General features: G+C 42.6%; 1 protein-coding gene across 2 annotated transcripts; it reads left to right on the top strand.

Annotated features, from left to right (window-relative positions):
• The first annotated feature begins 2,211 nt into the window (after positions 1-2,211).
• Positions 2,212-10,930, top strand: KCNA1 (potassium voltage-gated channel subfamily A member 1). Of its 2 annotated transcripts, XM_065842728.2 has the most exons (2): positions 2,212-3,281; positions 10,064-10,930. In XM_065842728.2, exons 1-2 carry the CDS (start codon positions 2,406-2,408, stop codon positions 10,109-10,111), a joined length of 924 nt encoding a protein of 307 aa, XP_065698800.2. In that variant the 5' UTR covers positions 2,212-2,405; the 3' UTR covers positions 10,112-10,930. The 2 variants fall into 2 exon arrangements, with proteins under 2 accessions (XP_065698800.2, XP_071673138.1); XM_071817037.1 differs by lacking the exon at positions 10,064-10,930 and having other exon boundaries at positions 2,212-7,364.
• The last annotated feature ends 8,798 nt before the right edge of the window (positions 10,931-19,728 follow it).

The raw sequence follows: 19,728 nt of genomic DNA, 5'->3' as shown, positions 1-19,728 counted from the left end.
GCACTACCGGGAGTACTGCGGGCAGGGGCCAGCGCCGTGTCCTGCAACAACACCAGGTCCCCGGACCGAGCCGTTCCGTGCCGGGCCGACCCCACACCACGGGGCCCCCGTGCACTGCGGGCGCAGCCGCCGCCCGCCGCGGCTGCAGCATCGCGCTCCGTTCGGGATGTGTAAAGCCCTGCACCACTCCGGCCGCCTCCTCTGCAGGTGCCGCGGCGGGTCTGCGGGGACAGCCGAGTCGGCTACCAGCCGGGAAAGGGGGGGAGGGCGGGGAGAAGAGAAGCTCCGCACACCTGCCCGCGCCGCTTGTGCATCCCCCTCTCCAGGGACCCACTCGTTCCCCGCCGCCTCGGCTGGGTCGGCTCGGTGTCCCGCAGCGGCCGGCCGGTGCCGGCGGGCTGGGGCCGCCGCCTGCATTGCGTCGGGGGGCGCGGCGCGCAGCGTGCCGCGGCGGCGGGGGCCGCGCTGGCGGCGGCGGGGGCGGCCGGCCCGGGGGGTAGCGTGCTTCCCCTCCTCCCTCTGGTCCCGTTCCCCCCCACCCCCTCCCGCCTCCCTCTCCCCGAGCTGCACCAAACAGCTCTCAGGTTTCTGCTGATACTGCAGCGTCAAGAAATGGCTCGAGTTTGCTCCTTGCTCTTATGCATTCAGCAGCCCGCTCGCTCCTGCCACACGCGTCCAGCTCCTGCCTCCTGCTGCTGCTGCTGCCGGGACGAGCCAAGACCGACTCCAGGGATGCGGCTGCAGGACTGCGGCTCTCTTACATCTCCTCAGCCGCCGCTGCCCAGAGCCCGGCTCCTTTTCCCGCTGTCTTAAGGGAAGAGAACAGGAGAGCCAGCAGCTATCTAGGACTCCTTGATTTTATTTACTAACTCAAGCCTTTTGAAAAAGGTACTTTGCACTTTTTTTTTTCCTCTCCCACCCCCCACTGCGGTTCTCGGCAGAAACTAATTAAACCCACTCGCCCTTGGTGCAGCCTAAGACAGTGTATGAATATTTCAGTGTCTCGCAGGCAGCCCTGTAAAACGATCGCTGTATTATTAAGAGGGGCGCAAGAGGAAGAGGAGGAGGGCTGAGTTTGCCGCTGCGGTTTTTGTTTTGGTTTGGTTTTTTTGGATGCTGCTGCAAGGCGACTTGACGCATTCCAGCACTGGCTCCTACTCCTAACCGGCGCGTCTCACTCGGACCAGGTAAGGAAAAGCCCCTTCTGCCCCCGCGCTGTTGGACTCTATTCTGGACAGTTTGGGTCCGCGATGTCAATATCCCTCCCCTCGCCTCTCAGTTGTGTTTAGCTGTTACAAAGCAAGAGAGGATATGCTTTGTTCCCCCAGCCCTGATCCCCCAAATTGATGTGATGAAGTTGTCAGTGCTCAGCTAAATCTCCACTGTCTGTGAAGTGGGGAGCGTGGTGATCAGGAGACTTATTGCAGGAGCTGACCACGCTGAAGTTGCCTTGGAAGCCCTCCCGATGTGCTCAGGGCACTGCAGGGTCCACATTGGCCCCTTCCTGCCTTGGATGACCCTGGTGCATGTCCGGGGATGTGTGGGAACGTGTAGGGCTCTGCATGTGTTGCCGTAGTGGGCAGAGCGGGATGTTCTTGCTGGTGTGAAAACCAATCCATTGCGCCTGAGCGTGTGTGTGTGGTGGAGCTTGGGGGCTGGTTTATTCTGTTTCTCTCCTTCCTGGCAGCCTCCATCCTGCAAGTAGCTTTATGCCTTCAAAAGCAGAGTATCTCCATCCCTCCCTCCCCGGCACACAAGAGGAGAGGACCGGGGCGGGGCGGGGGGGGGGGGCAGGTGATGAAAATTTGCTGAGTTGGCATTGCAAGGACTCACCTCCCAGCCACCCCGCTATTTATCTATTTATTTGTTTGTTTATTTATTTATTTGTGTGTATGTGTGTGTATGTGTGTGTATGTGTGTGTGTGTGTGTGTGGTAACTTTGTGACAGCAGCCGCAGCGATGGTCAAGTCGGCGAGAAAAGTGGACGGATCAAGTTAAAGGCAAAAGGAGACGGCTGGGGAGGGGACCCCAGCCTGTGGGTGTACTTCATAGATCTTCAGCCTTCCAGCTTGGGGGACGGGACCCCTCACCTTACCTGCCCTCTTCCCCTCCCTAAAGGTACTTCTCCCCTCTTTCTTCACGCTCCCATCATCCCTGATGCTTCTCCCTTCATCCCTCTTCTCGTTACCCCTTTTGGATATTTCCAACCTTTAGGTCCCACATCCATCTCTTCTGCAAGCTCTCCACCCCAACTCATCATCCCTCCCTGCAGACTCTGAACCTTGCCTGCCCCACTTCCACTGAACTACCCCGAGGCTTTTCGCTCTCCTCCATCCTCCTCTCCCTGTTAAATCCCTCTCCCTCACTTTTCCCCCACCCCTGGGTCCCCCTTCCCGTGTGTCACCATGACTGTCATGGCTGGAGAGAACATGGATGAGACTTCAGCGCTACCTGGCCACCCCCAGGATAGCTACCAACCCACTGCCCACGATGACCATGAGTGTTGTGAGCGCGTAGTGATAAACATTGCTGGACTACGTTTTGAGACACAGCTGAAGACCTTAGCCCAGTTCCCCAACACTCTGCTGGGCAACCCCAAGAAACGCATGCGGTACTTTGACCCCTTGCGCAATGAGTACTTCTTTGACCGGAATCGGCCCAGTTTTGATGCCATCCTCTACTACTATCAGTCTGGAGGGAGGCTTCGCCGTCCGGTCAATGTGCCCTTGGACATGTTCTCTGAGGAGATCAAATTTTATGAGCTGGGTGAGGAGGCCATGGAGAAGTTCCGGGAAGATGAAGGGTTCATCAAAGATGAGGAGAGACCCTTGCCGGAGGGGGAGTACCAGCGCCAAGTATGGCTCCTCTTTGAATACCCAGAGAGCTCTGGGCCTGCAAGAGTCATTGCAATAGTCTCTGTCATGGTGATCCTCATCTCCATCGTGATCTTCTGCCTAGAGACATTACCTGAGCTGAAGGAGGACAAGGAGTATACAGTGCATCGCACTGACAACACCACCCAAGTCTACAAATCCAACATCTTCACAGATCCCTTCTTTGTTGTGGAGACCTTGTGCATCATCTGGTTCTCCTTTGAGCTGGTGGTGCGCTTCTTTGCTTGCCCCAGCAAGACTGAATTCTTCAAGAATATAATGAACTTCATTGACATTGTGGCCATCATCCCTTACTTCATAACCCTGGGTACTGAGATGGCCGAGCGGGAGGGGACTCAGAAAGGAGAGCAGGCCACCTCCTTGGCCATCCTGAGAGTCATCAGACTGGTAAGAGTCTTTAGAATCTTCAAACTCTCCCGGCACTCTAAGGGCCTCCAGATTTTGGGACAGACCCTCAAAGCAAGTATGAGAGAGCTAGGTTTACTAATTTTCTTCCTCTTCATTGGGGTGATCTTGTTCTCTAGTGCGGTATATTTTGCTGAGGCTGAAGAACCTGAGTCTCATTTCACAAGTATCCCTGATGCTTTCTGGTGGGCGGTGGTATCCATGACCACTGTGGGCTATGGTGACATGTACCCTGTGACAATTGGAGGCAAAATCGTAGGCTCCTTGTGTGCCATCGCTGGTGTGCTGACAATTGCCCTGCCTGTACCTGTCATCGTGTCCAACTTCAACTACTTCTACCACCGAGAAACAGAAGGGGAAGAACAGGCTCAGTTACTTCACGTTAGCTCCCCTAATTTAGCATCTGACAGTGATCTCAGTCGCCGCAGCTCCTCCACAATCAGCAAATCTGAGTACATGGAAATTGAAGAGGATATGAATAATAGCATAGACAATTTTAGAGAGGCTAACCTCAGAACTGGCAACTGCACTGTAGCCAACCAAAACTACGTTAATAAAAGCAAACTGCTGACTGATGTGTAAACAAAAAACCAAAATCCTCACTCACAGCTGAAAGACTTTAGTGACACAGTCACACTTTGTAGATGCTTTACTGATAGTCTTTGAATGCTTTATTTACCTCGTAAATGCATTGTTGCATTGCGAATCTTTGCTCAGCGATAAAGAAGCTTCCAGGATCCATGAAAGATAAGGTTTTGTTTATTTTTTAAAAACATTTTCCACCTGGTAAATGATAACCATTTGAACTAGTTTAGTTTTAAGCTGTATGATGATGATAGACCTAAACTTTTCCTCTCCCATCTCCCTTTTTTTTTTTATGAAGTTAACTTAAACTAAGCAGGACAGTTTTTAGAGCTATAAAGCATATGCATGGATTCCAGTAAAAATATTCCGCAAAACTGCACAGTTGCAAGAAAGTGCATCAGATAATAATAACAAAAAAAGGATTAACAGAAACATGCAGCAAGCATTTGCCATGGTTTTTATGAAGGAGCTCAAATTTTCCTTCCACACCCTATGTGAAAGATTACATACATCCAGTCTACAGATTCACACAGCACCTTATTAGAATATACTTAAGCCTGGTATCTTTTGTGGTCCATAGAAGAACTATTCCAAAAGGAAAATAACAAACAAAACTGAAGACAAAACATCTGCAATGCTACTAAGTTCTCTTACATGCAGATGGTTTAAACATACTTTTCCCTGTCCAGAACTGGATACAAAACTTTAAGCCCCTCTGTTGCAAGATAGCACAATGGAGTTGAATATAAGCATGTTTGAATTTGATACTATTTATTTTATAATCGCATGCCTGAAACGTTACCTCAGTCAATAGCAGATAAGCTTTCGTTTGAACTGAATCTTCTAAAAGTAGGTCCTTTATCTCTCTTTTTTCTCTTCTTTTATTTTCTTTTTGATTTGCATTCACCAGAAGTGCACTCCTTAATTTATTAAATCATTGACTAGTAATTTAAAGTACTGTATTTAAGTGCGTATGTTAGTCAAATGGGAACAATAACTTTTGGAGATCAAAGCATGTTCAAATATTCAGCATTATGGCCTATTTGATTAAGGTGTAACTTGAACTAATTAATGCATGAATTCAATAATAATTATAAGAATAATAATATTAACAATAAAACAAAATTTAAAAAAGTGCTTGATAGACCGAGGGTCTGAATGAACTGATTAGAGAAACCTGATTATTTTCCTGCATTGCTCAGGGAAATGCGTTGGCTTTTGTCCAGGCGTTGTCAGAAAGGAACTTATCCCATCCCTTAAAGGGAAAGCTATATGGAAAATTAAGAAGTTATATATAGTAACACCTAAAACCTAGTATCCTTTATAGTTGAAAGGTACAGATGCATGCTTTTTGGTGCATTCTCCGAATGTAAATGAAACTTATATGCATCCAAATTGCAGCAGCTGTTTTGTTTTGCAGTCATTAGTTGAGATTTTTTTGTATTCCCCTAAAATTCACTGAAGAGACTCAACAGATTGATGCAGATAGTTGTACAGTGCCTTTACCTTACTCCCCCTAAATTGCTGAAAGTGCCTCCAGGAACTGAGGTGATCAGAGATTGCAAAGGAAAGGGCAACGCACCAACAGTGTTCTGTGATGTCTCCTGGCACAGCACAGAAAGGGGTAGGGAAACAGAGAGGAGCAAGTTTAAGTGAGAAGGATGCAGAACAAGTGGGCAGAGACCACCAGCGCCCTAGGGATACCTTCCTTACACAACCAGCCTGATTCGGCAGGGCTCAGCATTTGCTTCTGCCAAATAACCATAGCTGTGTTTATGCAAGACTTCAAGTTTCCCTAGGTTGTTTATAGAGACATCGCTGCCATCATTGTATCTTCCCTTCCTTTCCCTGAGATGGCTTTTTGGCAGCCAGTCCCAGCATGGCAGGATGCAGGAGGAACTAAGGACCAGCATGAACTGCAGCATCGCCCTGTCAGGAAACCAGACTGCAGTGCTGTGCTTTTTTTCTCTTGGCTTCCCCAGCAGGTATGTGGGAGAGGCTTTCTAGTGCCCTCCCATTCCTGCCTTCTCCACCCCCTTTCATCAGTCTGTCAGATCTTAAATCCCATCACAGATCCTTTGAGTCGTATTCTTCTTTCTGGTCCTTGACCTTACCCTACTTCCACCATCATCTGGTGAAGGAAGCAATGCTAGAAGAAGGTATCTTCTGCCATATGCCAGCCTTGACTGCTAGGCCCTGGAAGATAACCACCTTTGATCTGAACTAATGTAGGCACTAATATTTATTTTTTTAAATGAACGAAGTTGAGGATCTTCATTCTTCACTTAGCATGTGGCCAACTGCTGCTGAACATTTCTCCTTCTGCATTGTACAGATCCTTTCTTCCCCTATCTTTCTGATATATGTGTATATGTGTATAAATATGTATGTGTGTGTCTGTGCATGTGTGTGTCACACACATATGCAGACACATACATAAAATCAAGGCACTTATTGTTAAAAAAGCAGCCCTAACTCTGCAGTTACGCACAAGCCTGACCAGCCAGGTTTCCAGAAAGACTTGACTTTATTTCTCACTGTGTGGCTTCTGTCAATCTTAATGATGAGAAAGCAATCAAGAACTGAGGGAACTCTAACTCCTCCAAGAAATGCAAAGCATCAAATAAAACAGGGCATTACATCTTCTAGGTAGATACTGTAAAGCTTCTTCCTTGTTCCTCACTCATACCCCAGTCCATTGTACACCTCTTTCCCCATTAAATTCTGGTGGTCCTGATCTTCCCAAACTCTTGAGTTCTAGGGTATGACTTCTCATGTCAAAATGGACTTGAATGCTGCACTCAGCTTATAGAACAACCAACTGACTAAACTAAATAGCAATAATCCATTCAGTGCTGTGGAACTGTTGATCAGAAAGTGGTGTCTGGGAGAAGCAGCCTCACTTTGGTAATTTAACTTTTGCCACAGCTGGGTATGCACACCTTAGTTTAATGAGCAGAATGGTAATCATTCTACATCTGTAAAGAGAAAAGTGCTGCATACGGCAATTCTTCTTCATCAGGAGACCTGGATGGATCATTAGGACTCGGGTGGTTTAAGGAGCCTGAATGTCGCTTTGTTCATTTGTAAATCATTGCAAAGGATCTCAGTACATACGGAGTATGGGAATTAACCCCATGTAGCATAAGCATGCATTTTTGACAAGTTTGACACAAAAAAATTAGCAACAACAAAAAGCTCTTACTCCCTTTACACAGGAGTGCTGAAATGTCTTTGTGGGCCTGAAGGTGCAATTAGCAAACTGCCTGTTCTTACCAGTAAGCATTCCTTCCTTCCTTCCTTCCTTCCTTCCTTCCTTCCTTCCTTCCTTCCTTCCTTCCTTCCTTCCTTCCTTCCTTCCTTCCTTCCTTCCTTCCTTCCTTCCTTCCTTCCTTCCTTCCTTCCTTCCTTCCTTCCTTCCTTCCTTCCTTCCTTCCTCCCTCCCTCCCTCCCTCCCTCCCTCCCTCCCTCCCTCCCTCCCTCCCTTCCTCCCTTCCTCCCTTCCTCCCTTCCTCCCTTCCTTCCTTCCTTCCTTCCTTCCTTCCTTCCTTCCTTCCTTCCTTCCTTCCTTCCTTCCTTCCTTCCTTCCTTCCCTCCTTCCCTCCTTCCCTCCTTCCCTCCTTCCCTCCTTCCCTCCTTCCCTCCCTCCTTCCCTCCTTCCCTCCTTCCCTCCTTCCTCCCTCCCTCCCTCCCTCCCTCCCTCCCTTCCTTCCTTCCTTCCTTCCTTCCTTCCTTCCTTCCTTCCTTCCTTCCTTCCTTCCTTCCTTCCTTCCTTCCTTCCTTCCTTCCTTCCTTCCTTCCTTCCTTCCTTCCTTCCTTCCTTCCTTCCTTCCTTCCTTCCTTCCTTCCTTCCTTCCTCCTCCCACTTTTGACATAAGTTTATGTTGCCACACATGAGGTCTATGGGATCATTTGTGTCAGTGAAAGAGGACTGGAAATAGGCTGATGGCAAATTTAGTGCATCTCTATGATTCTGTGATCTTTGAATGAGTCAAGAGACCTTCATTCAGTTGGTAAGGACCTCTCAGAAGTGATGCCCATGTTACGCTGGACAGAGAAACCAGTAGATACAACAGTTTTAGTTGGGCTGTAGTTTGATGAGGTGAGGCAGCTATTCCAGCATAAAGCCTCCTTTACCAGCCACCGCTCTTTGTCTCTCTGTGCTTCTTAGTTGCCCCCATACCGCTTTTTCTTCCTCCACTCAGTGAAAGGGATGAGGGAACTTCTCTGGCGCGAGCAAGGCAGCGGTGCACTGCAGTGCAGAGGCAGGAATGGAGAGGCAGTGGGCAGGAATCCCATTGGCTGGTATCACTGCCAAAATTCCCCATCTGGTCCTACTGTACTTAGCTATAGAGCACTAGGGAACAGGCAGAGAAACAAGGAGGAGGGTGAAAATGAAAGGTTCTGTACCCCCTTCTTTTACAGAACTGAGAAGCTGCTGCTAGACTGCCAAGAGCTCAAATCCTCTGTGTGGCAGCTCCAGCAGAGACAGTGAGCTGGATTTACTTGTCTTCAAGAGGAACTTAGAGTGCAGTAAGCCAGGCTGTGATTTCACGGCATCCTAGCAAAACCATGCGGATTCCCTGCATGGAGTCTCTTAAGTTTTATCTCCACTGGGGACTTCAGGAAAGCCAATCCGAATTAATGAAAGGTGCATATTTAAAGTAGATTTGTTAAACTGCTTTAAAGCCCAGCATGGACATTCTGTTGCAGTATAAAAGCAACCTTAATCTGATTTGGAATAATTCTTTTTGGAAGGAAAGTAAGCCAAATTAAATTAAGGCTGCTTTAATTCTGAACACAATGGGGCTTAATGCAGTTTACCTCATCTGCCTCACAAGTTCATTCAAATAGATAAGCCTTTAGTAATCATTAAATGTAATGGAGCTGACCCCACTTTGCAGGGGGTGGCTGGGCAGAGTGTGGCCATGTGCTACAAAATGTTTAGTATGTGAGTGCTGGAAATTTGCAGCCTGGCTTAGTGACATGTTGATCCTGGTAACAATTCTAGTGATTTCCTTCTTTTGTTCCTGGTTTACATATCTGTAGGTGTGAGGAGAATCAATCCTGCTGCCTTCTGGGAAGCTGACAATGATCATGGCCCAATGAAATTAATTTCCACTTTACAGTCTCTAACTGTGCACATGCTTAACCTGATGTACTGTTGATCATGTGGACAAGCACTTGAAAGACAGTTTGAAGCACTAAAGGCAGGACAAAATTCAGCAAAAGTCCTCTTGTTTTCAGTAGTGATTTTGCCCAAGTAGAGATTTCAGGCATCAGACTCCTCTTAGCAAATCAGGTGTGTATCATTCATTAGAGGCTGCATTGGCTCAAATCAACAATTGGAGCAGTAGCAACATTTATTGACAAATTTTTTACTAAGGGACAATTGTTTTTGTTAGACAAAAGTACAGAAATCTTGGTTTTATTATGAGACAGCTAAAGCCCAAGTGTAGTGTAAAAACATAAAAACCTGAAGGCAAGTTCCTTTTTTCCATAGTTCACACTTGGACAGTGCAGTTTCTTATATGCACATATATTAAATAGAATAAATGCTAGGAGAGAAACATCTGAAATTTATTAGAAAAAGGTAGAAAGTTGTGTTTCAGAGTAAGATCTTCTGCATACATATGTATTATATGGAGAGAACATGTTCCTTTCCAAATATTTGCTTGATAACTGTTTTTAGAGGGGTGACATTCAGGATTAATTAATTTCCCCTAATATAAAGAAGAGGGAGGTAGTGAAGCTTTTCCAGGAATGGTCTGATCCTGTAGGCTTCCAGCAGCCTGATGGCACAGATCGTCACCGTAATTTTAGACTCACAGGAATGCAGAACCAGCTCCAAAGTGTGATTTACCCTCCCTAGCTGCAGAGCTGGATGGAATTTGAAAGCTGTCCTTGCAATTGTACAACAGGGCAAGTTTGTTCCAGACCTGCCTATCATGAGTCTGCAGCAGGCTTCTTTTCCTCTGAGATGCTTTAACCAGCGTCCTACATTTCAATTTTGGTTGGACTTTTTTCAGGAATTTTTTTTTTCCCCCTCTGGTTTTACTTAATCAGGTGTAGAAAATTTATTTTTCCTGAAATGCACTTATCAAGTATTCTTAAAGGTGTCAGTATTAGTATCCACAAAAATGTAACTTCAGGGTGTTCTACTGTTTCACTCAATACAGGTGAACTTGCCACCAGTGAGGTCAACAGTTTATGCTGTCAACGCATAACATGCTTCGATATTTTCAAAGGAAATAAAATGAAACTGAGGTCTTAACTGAAATGTGTCTCTAAGTATCTGTTAATATCTATGTAATTCTGTATATTTTACCTGTTCGCAGGCTCTAGCAAATGTCACTACGAGTTATTAAAAAAAAAAATCGCCTTCCATTTCTAGTTTCTATAATAAAATGAAGACGTTGCATTCAGTTCCTTTAGGTGCATCAGTCTTTGATCCATGTTATTGTTTCAGTGACATTTCTATAATGTAATTGGGATCAAATGTATATTTTACTTTTGTACAAAAGTAAAAATGATATTTTTATGACTAAATTCAGCAAACCTTTACCTATAACCTGCTAGATGAAACCTTTTTTTTTTCTTTCCTTTACATGTAAGCCATTGTTTTTGCAGTATGTTGGTTTGAAATGAATAAATAACAGCTGTCGATAGAACTGTATACAGCCTCTCAGACATATCTCTGATTTTAAAGATCAAATATTACCAATGTGAAATATAAAAACTGAATAGTCTCTATATGAAAGTGCACCATCATGGCAACGAACCATTTAAGCTGACACAGCTGTACTTATTTCCACCATTTACAAATTGCTTACTCTTTGGGTCAAATATGTACTTCATTGTCACACTACAGGTCATTTTACTTCCAGTAGTGAAATCGTTTGACTTATCATTTTTGGAACATCTGATGTTATGAGTTCTTGAACTATTTGAAATGCATAGTTTTCATCTATGCAATTTTACCTGCTTCTGTACTTGTTCATCTGTTCATACTTGGCATTAATTAAAGATCATTTTTAAGGATCTTACCCTGGATTATTCTGTCTGGTTATTTTCTGGAGTCTGGTTTCTCTTCTGTCACTACTGGCCAGTTCTATCTGAAATGAGTGGTTGGTTCATTGATGGTTTTCTTATTGAATGGTGTAAGAAATGGCAATGTAGTGAGTGGGAAATATGGCTGTGAGCTTTGAGAGGCTTGTAAATGTCAACTCAAGCTTTACAGTACAATTAATACAAGAGTTGGGCTTCCATGGGCTTTGTATGTAGCCTTGAGTGAGCAATGTTCTGGGGCCAAACTCTGCTGCCTTCCCTGCTGAGACAGCATTCAGTTCCACCAAAAACAGTCAAAATAAGATTAAGCCTACTGATTGTGTTCTGCAAAGGCTTTTGAGTATCATTTAGCATCTTATGGCTATTATACATTCCTGAATCTGAACCACTGCCTGTAGCATTATCATTTAAGTGCTGACTTGAAATCAGGTTTCAATCAACTGTGTGACTGACCATTGTGTTTGTTTTGAGTTGAATGTGAGCAAGTCACACTGACTTGGTCTTATTTTCTTTTGAAAATTGTTTGTGTTTTTTCAAGGTGCATTTCCTACAAACTGGTCTGATACAGTCATGCCTGCCATGTCTCAATATTGTATTACGTATAAAGAAGGCAATGACATAAAGCTAATTATGTTATGCCAACGATGTTGTGTATTAGAAGTACTTCTCTAAAGACTGCCAGGTCTTTCTGTAGATAGGTGCAGTTTGTAACAGTGGGATGCATATGGAGTGCTGATTACATATGGTGAAATGAAGTGAAAATACCCTAGCCTTATATGAAGCAGAACATTTTGCATGGCCTGTCATGTGATTTTACATACTTATTTGGTTTGTATTCTTGGTCAAGAAAAGCTTTCGTCAGCGAAATCCTCATTCATCAAGAGCTTCAAGTATATTTAGTCAGTCTTATTGAATGTCACTTGTAAATTGACAAAAATTGTTTTGTTGAGCTGATAGTAAGGATTTGGAGTTATATTTGGCGTTATATTTGAAGTCTTAAATGGGTTTAGTCCAACTCATTTGTCTGTTAGCTGCTCTGTGGTGGTGTTCTTAATGGAACAAGGTACTCATGTCCGTGCCTCACTTCAAGAGTGTTATTGTTGTCCTTGCGTTTGTTGGCTCTAGGTGTGTCTGAAGTCTCATTGGTTCTTCCTTTTTTCTTTTCTGTATTAAAAATTAAAATGCTTGTTTATTGCCCCTACAGTATCAACCTTCTCCCTTTCGTCCTCAGCAAAGTTCCTGTTGCATTGTTTGGATCAAATTGTGATATTACTGCATAACCTGTTTTCCTGAATTTGCAATTCACTTGCACTATAACCCGTTTCTGTGTCCATCTACTAGTTTCCTCTCTTCTTGACCACACTTCATCTTGTGAAATACTGCCCCCAGAGCCTTCACTGCTGAGGTCCTTCATGGTCTGTCTCGTCATTACTGTCATGGATCTAGCTTGGAATAGCTCCTTTCTCTTAGGTCTGGGAATGCCAAGTCTTGTACCATAATCATACTCTAAAAAAAAAAAAAAAAAAAAAAGACCTTGCCTATTTCCATCCGTGCTACTGCTTCTGTGTGGAAAATGCTTTTGATAGGTTCCTTTGGCCATGTTGCTAACAAGATAACATATTGTACTTTATGATGCCTCATCTTCCCCACAAACTGTGCAGTCACTGTATCCCCCTTGGAATATGTTGTACTGGGATTCGTTCTGTGATGTGGTCAGTTTTGCTAAGTAGAGATTTTCAAGCAGAATGACATGCATTCAGGAGCAGGTCCTAGGACATGTTTTTTGCCCTCTAAAATAACTCCATTAAAAACAAAAGGAAAGAAAAAAAGAAGTTGTGTACTGGTTTAGTTGAGACCATGGGTTAATTTATTACTATTTCTCAAAAGTAAATAGATGTGTGGATTTTTTCTCCCAAAATGCAAGTCCTTCTATCTTGTATTTTGTGCTTCATCAATTGCAAAAATGTTGTGTATTGAGTCCTTTCTGTGGTTACACCTAGCTGCCTCCTTATCTTGTAAGTTTTCTCTGAAGCAACCTACACGGAGGAAAAAATTATGGCTCTGCAGATGTGACTTAGATAACAGACATGTCAATTATCCATGGAATAGGCTTGTCTTTCTTTCTTTCTTTCTTCTTCAGCTGCATCAACATGCAGATTGTAAGGGAAGAAAAAGGCTAATTCAGTAGACTATCAACACAGAGAGGGAGAGAGTGCTCTTTTTATATGTCACTTTCTTCATATAATATTGATAATTTCAACATGAATTTGATTTACCTAACAGTCTTGGAATTTACTCAGCCTACAGGTACTATTTGATTAATGGATACAACGCAATTGCTTTATGGAAACATATGAATCTCAGATGTGAATATATACTCCCTTGCCACACAGAAACTAGATATTTGTACTTCAGTGAATAAGAATCCTAATACTCCACACCATAAAATGATTCTTACCTCTGAAAGCAAAAAGAAACTTTTCTCACGGGTGTGCTGTTACCCACTGTTAAAGTTTTATCCTTCCTTTGGAGCATCTGGAGCAACTGTCTCCAGGGCTAGCAGTCTAAGTCAGATGGCCTAACTGCCAAAGACAATCAGACCATCTGATTCAGTGCTACCCCTGAGAGCAGCTGCTATGTACTGCCAAGCCCTGCAAATATACACAGGGAACTGTTGTGCTCTTGAAGTAAACCAGAGCCCACAGAAGTAAACAGGAGTGTATCTTCTCACTTCAGAAGGTTGTAGAAAGACCATGATTTCTTGCTCCCTTTCAGTCTGCTAAGAAAAGAAGATGAGAAACGTTCTGTACTCAAGACTTCTAACAGGTACTTTTAGAGTTGCGTTATATTCATGGTTGGTTTGAAAATCAAAGAAGCTTTAATTAGAACAATAATTCAATCCACTCAGCTTCTCTAACAGCTTCCTAAAATACCTCACATTTTATTCCAACGAGAAGACAATTATGACTCTTGAATAGAAAGCTTTTACAGCTGGAAGATGAAAGTGTAATTGTAGGTGGTATATTTGGTGACCTCCTCTCACTAGGTAGGAACACTAGAACATTTGGCTTTTGAGCAGGGGATCCTGCAGTTGTCACTGAGTGCGATAGAGAGAGCTGCATAAAAAAGGCTGGATGATCCTTAAAAGGAAGACAGGTCGAGGGCAAATGTCTTTCCTGGATCACCATTTCCATCCTACCTGGTTAACAGGAGAGTGTGAGAAACAGCAGGTTCACCTGTATTCAGTTCACATCAGAAGCCTGCTATGTGACATCCAGTTGCAATGTGAAGTGGGGTTTAGTGTCCCACAGTTACCTAGGCTGATACCATTGATACAGCTTACAGTCACTTCAAAGGATTTAGTTAATCACCTTTGATTTGTACAAATAATAAGAGGGTGAATGCCTGAAGGCTCGACAATCCAAATGTACCTGCTTTAGTGGGCATATGTGGGGGTTTCCCTTGTCATTTCAGTCCCTGTAAGAATACCTCATATTTCTCATCTTGATACGTACAGACACATTCACCAGGGAAAGAAGTGGCTAAGCCCACAGTTACACTCTCTGGTAGTGCACACATCCACATTAATGGAGTCACATTCTACTTTTACAATAGCTCAATTACTTTTTGTAGAGTTGTTTCTGAATGACAAGGAATACATAGGGTCTGAATCAGGTCCATAGCTCAGTATAAGACTACACTTCATTAAGAATAATTCAGTTGTGAGCAAGACAGAAAAAACAGCCATCCAAAAACCTAGCTCTCCAGACAAGCAAAGGAAGGATTCTCCAGATATTTTCCCATTAATACTGAAAACGCAATATAGACTTCAATTATTTTTTTCAGATTGGAAAAAAAAAGTTCTTCACTATCGAATAATTAACTCAGTACTGCTTGGCCATTCCAGACACAAATCTGCACATAAAATTCTGCACTAAGTTCTGAGTGAAAGATCTTCTAGACTCTTGCATTTGGTTCCCTACACGTTCTGGATTGATGGTGGGAACTGAAACTACCAACAGTGTCCTACCTCCAAGTGGAATCACTGGGGCAATTGTAGGTGTTTAGATGTGTCTTTGCCTTCTTCTAGTGATTTTTACCTTCCGTTTTCAGTGTGCACTATTCATCTTCAGCCCAAAAAAAGCCAATTCCAGCTTCCAAGAGAGGCAGCTTTCCTTTGATTCCTTTTCTAGTTAGGTAAGTGTTCCTATAGACCAGGTTTGCTAAACTGACTGTTGCTGTAGATTTTGAGGCAAATAAATCACTTGCAAATGTTCCTGAAATATTCAAAGATATATTTCCTGCTACCTTGATATCTGCAGCTTCAATTAGTGTAATTAAATTCAGTTGCTTCGGTTGCAAACTGTTTTTTTCAGGAATTTGTAAAAATAAAAGGGGAGATGAATATTTCCCATAATGTACTTGAATGGCTTCATCCAAAAGAGGGGAAATTTTTAAAACTAGTGTGTTTTTTTTTTTTTTTTTTCAATTGTCTTGGCATTAGTTACTTGGGAAAGAATAAAAAATAAAAACGATCTCCATTACTTGGGGTACGTGCCTCTGTTATGTTTATTTAGATGATAAAAATGGCCAGCATTCCAAGAGAAGAACAGTTAGTGCTAATGGGGCTATAACATAAACTCATGATACTTAATATTTAAATCCTGAAGAGGGTAAGATATGAATATTTCAGGAAGATATGCTGGGTATGTACAGTAGCAGCATGGTGTTTAGAGGTTAATATCTCAGCAGCTTGGTGGCTTTGCAGTTCTGGAGTAACAGCCACAACTGGTCATTTGAGTGCAGTAATGCAACTGGAACTGAGTGTTGGCCACTGAGCTGAGAGTTAAGACCCCAAAGTCACCCTGGGTCATTGGTTCAGTGAGGCAGTGGTTCAACAGAAGAATGAGTTGACTTTTACGACTCTGAATACCAAATGATATATCTTTTTGCTTATGAGAATAATGCTTGTCCTGAACAAATTTGTTCAATAAATTGTGATGAGCTAACATCTTCCAGTGGTCACACTGGCTTCTGTCATTTTGGCTCTGACATTTTGCACCTTTTTCCTCTATGCTCTTGTTTATCCTCCAGAATTTGACATATAAAACAGGCATGAACCAGAACACTGCCATGTTTCATGTGCTGTGGCTAGTCTGTCAGAAGCATCATTATATACCCTGAGGTATTCACCCTTAGGTGAAATTTGTTTGACAAGTCTATATGTTTGATGTGGAGACTTTAAAGCTGCTGATTCAGTCCTTTTGAAGTAATGCTGAATTGATTTCCAACATGGCAGTAAAGGGCAGATTGTTGGCACTTGGGACTAGAAATGCAATAAGATCTTGGTGTCATTAAAGGCTGTGATTCCTTCCTGGTGTCTGGGCAGAACTGGAATTCTGCTCTGGTCTAGTTTGGCTTTATGTCTGTTTGCCATCTAAATATTTTATGTGCTGTTCTCGTCATTTGGTAGCATTCCAGTGTGCTGTTGAAGAGCAGCCATGTTTTGTCTCAGAAGTAGCTGCATTTCAGAAATGGGAATGGAGCTTGTGTGTCAGTTTATTAAATTGGTAAAGGATTTGGGAACTGTTCAGGACAACACATGCTACGTTAATATAGGGTATCAATCTATATATTGAAGGATACTAAACAGCAATCTGAAACTATGGTAGTCAATATCTTCAATTATTAATTAAAGGTAGTAAATGGAAGCTGGCTACCACTGCATAGTATACAGCCACTATTGCTAATGCATATTCAAAGCATGCATTCTGTCTGACAGGGCTGTGATGTATATTTCCCGGTCTTCAAATGTCTGTGATCTCATCCATTTATGACACTTTAAAAAGGCTGCTGAAATCCACCAATGTAAAGAGCAACTCAGTCCTGCCTTAGAACCGATCGATATGCCCCCACAACCCCACATCCCAGGTTGGAATATCTGTGGTTGGGAGACAGGCAGCAGACTGGAAGGGTGTTAGTCTTTTGATTTCTGTGTCTCTTTTTGGTAATACCCATTAAGTTCTGACTCCTAAGACTTGGATACCAAAATGAATGTGAAGAACTGAGATTTCACTGCCTGCATCTTGCACAGCTCTTTGCTCCTATATGAAATTTTAAAGTGACTTTGTACAAATCAACATAATTTCTCTCTTTTGAACTAGCCAGATGAGGGTTTTTCTTTCTCATTCATATCTGATAACGATTTACATAAATAAGAGGTTTTGTATGGTCAACAGGGAAGAATCTTGCCCATCAGGTTCCATTGTGGTACAATAAACAGGAAAAAAACCCTTCTTTTAAAGGAGAGATGTTTTAAAGTGACACCATATACATTTTAATCTAGTAATGTTTTGTGACTCTGGACAGTATTCTGTGATCACACAGAATGTATGCTTTAAAATAAGAAAATTAAAAATTGGAGGCAACAAAACATATACATGAACATCCATTATTTTCACCATAGGCCTCATAACCGTGATGCTATTTTAGTGAAGACAAATTCTTCTCTTTCAATGTGTATAGATTTGAAATTAATTTGAAAGCGTTTATTAAAAATATAAGTTATTACCTGATAATTAATTTGATATTATCTAAGATACAGAAGAAATACCAGCTTTCATGGAGACATTTACAAAGCAAGCTAACTTGTTAATTCCTGCTCTTCTCCAGAGTTTTTTTAACTCTCCTCTGCAAATAAATATTATCTAGAAGTGCAGGGAAAGAAAGTAACTATTTCTCTCACAGTAAATCTCTGCTCTGATGCTTCAAATCTGCTCTTGTATCTTACTTTGTGCAGAACATTGCTAAATACCTATACCAGTATTTTTTTCTACAAACATAACCAACATGCACTTTGGAGGTTTTGTTAGTGTACTAATACCACTGAATCTTCTCTAATCCAGTCTAAAGTGAACTAAAACTTACACCCAGCTATGAGACTTCTTACACTCTGTGGTGAAACACTGATGAGCAGTGATAATGATAAAGCAATTAAAGCAGCTGGATCTTTTCAGAGTGTCATGCCTAGTAGAGTGTGACTGACTCCTCTACATCTCACAGAAAGTTACTAGGTACATCTCCTGGGATTTTTGGATTGGTCTTTGGGGGAGGTGGGGGAGAAGGGGGATTGAGCTTTTTACCAGCTGATTTGAGACACAAAACCTGACCAGATAATTCTATGATCACAGAAGAGCCTCATTTCATTTTAAACAACCAAAAACCTTGCTGCACAGAATAGCACAGATGGTTTTGGCCACTTGGCTCATGCTCGAAGTCTTCTGTAGTTGGGAAGGGTACATCAGAAATTGACTGAGCCTAGCATGAGACATTGGCTAAGCCAGAGTTTCCTCATTTTCCAGGATGGTGCCAAGAGAATGAATGAAGCCTCTGTCTCTGTAACAGGAAGGCATACTAAGGTCCACTTAGATGCTCAACTAATTTAAATGGGTTGAGTTCCAGGGAAGCCAGTGGCCCCGTGAGATTACCAGTGTGAAGAAAATGAGCAGGCATCAGCCATGAAATTGTAATACAAAAGCAGCTTACGGCAGCAGAGAGCAATTGAGGGCATTTGTCTGCGAATACCCATGCATTTCCGAGCTGATCTTTCCAAGTGCCCTAAATTCCTGTTGAGTTCAGGACCCCTTAATATGTTACTGAGCAGGAATTATATTAACAATGACATGTGGCAAAACAGCAGACACTTTTTTCTGAATGATGTTCTCTGGTTAATTCAGATAAAACTTGCATGGTTGTTACCCACTCAAGACATAGACTGTGTGGAGCCCTGGAAACCAGGATGTAACTATGCTTAAAATATGAGTTAAAACAAGAAATTTTTAATTTTTTTTTTAATAATCTTAGTGATTAGTGTTTAAAATAAAACCCTCTCTGATTATTTCTATTCAGTAACATCTGGAGTGAGCCAAGTGTTTTATGGATAAACAGGAGAAAAGCTCTCTACCTCATTTATTTACATACAACCTGTGTGAATAGGATCTTTCTGGAAGCTGAAATTGTGACTGACAGGGAAGCAGAGGTGAAAAAAGGTCTTCTATTTGTCATTTGTTTGAACTTTTCCAGGGTAATACTTTTTATAGGATGTATAGAAGACTGGTTTATTCTTTGCTACACTCTTTCTTTCGGGATTTATGTTTAGTAATATGAAGCAAAGCCCATGAGAAGCAGTAAGATATTCATCCTTTTACAGGTCTGCTAGGAAATGCATTCAGTAAATGTGTCTCTGCTCATAAATATTGTACAGAGACACTATATTGATAATATAAGTAAGTCACAGTCTACCAAATAATTGATTTAGTCTTTGCAGTCTTTAGGATGCATAGATACATAAAAAAGCCATGTCTACACATGCACTCTCCAACACAAATGACCAGGGTGACCATTTGCTCTGAGAAAGGGCTGCCAACAAAACCGAATGCCATGCCCATCTTCATTTTGTAATGGAAAGGAGAGATGACTGGAAACCATTCCCAGTGCTCCCCTTCTTTGCAGTTCTCCAAGAAACTTGGTACTTGACTTACAGCTCTTGGCCACATGGACATTTTCGTAGGTGGCTCATGGAGTCAACAGAGTTTTGTCCTCTTAGGAGGGTGAAGAAATGGTATAGTATAAAGAACAGTTGTGTAGGGCATCCTGTCCTTGCCCACCTTTCCTCTTGTTTCCCCTCATCACCTTCCCTTGTGTTCCTATTTTCAGAATTGATGCTATATGCAAATATTTCCATAGCTTGTGGTACTTACCCTTTCTCAGAGACCTC

This window comes from Patagioenas fasciata, chromosome 1, assembly GCF_037038585.1.
Source record: "Patagioenas fasciata isolate bPatFas1 chromosome 1, bPatFas1.hap1, whole genome shotgun sequence".
In the NCBI taxonomy this organism is placed as follows: domain Eukaryota; kingdom Metazoa; phylum Chordata; class Aves; order Columbiformes; family Columbidae; genus Patagioenas; species Patagioenas fasciata.
Note: the sequence above shows the minus strand (reverse complement) of the source record. Positions and strands in the feature narration are given on the sequence as shown.

Coding starts and splice junctions, on each gene's coding strand:
- KCNA1 (XM_071817037.1), top strand. CDS start 2,406: ATGACTGTCATGGCTGGAGAGAACATGGATGAGACTTCAGCGCTACCT.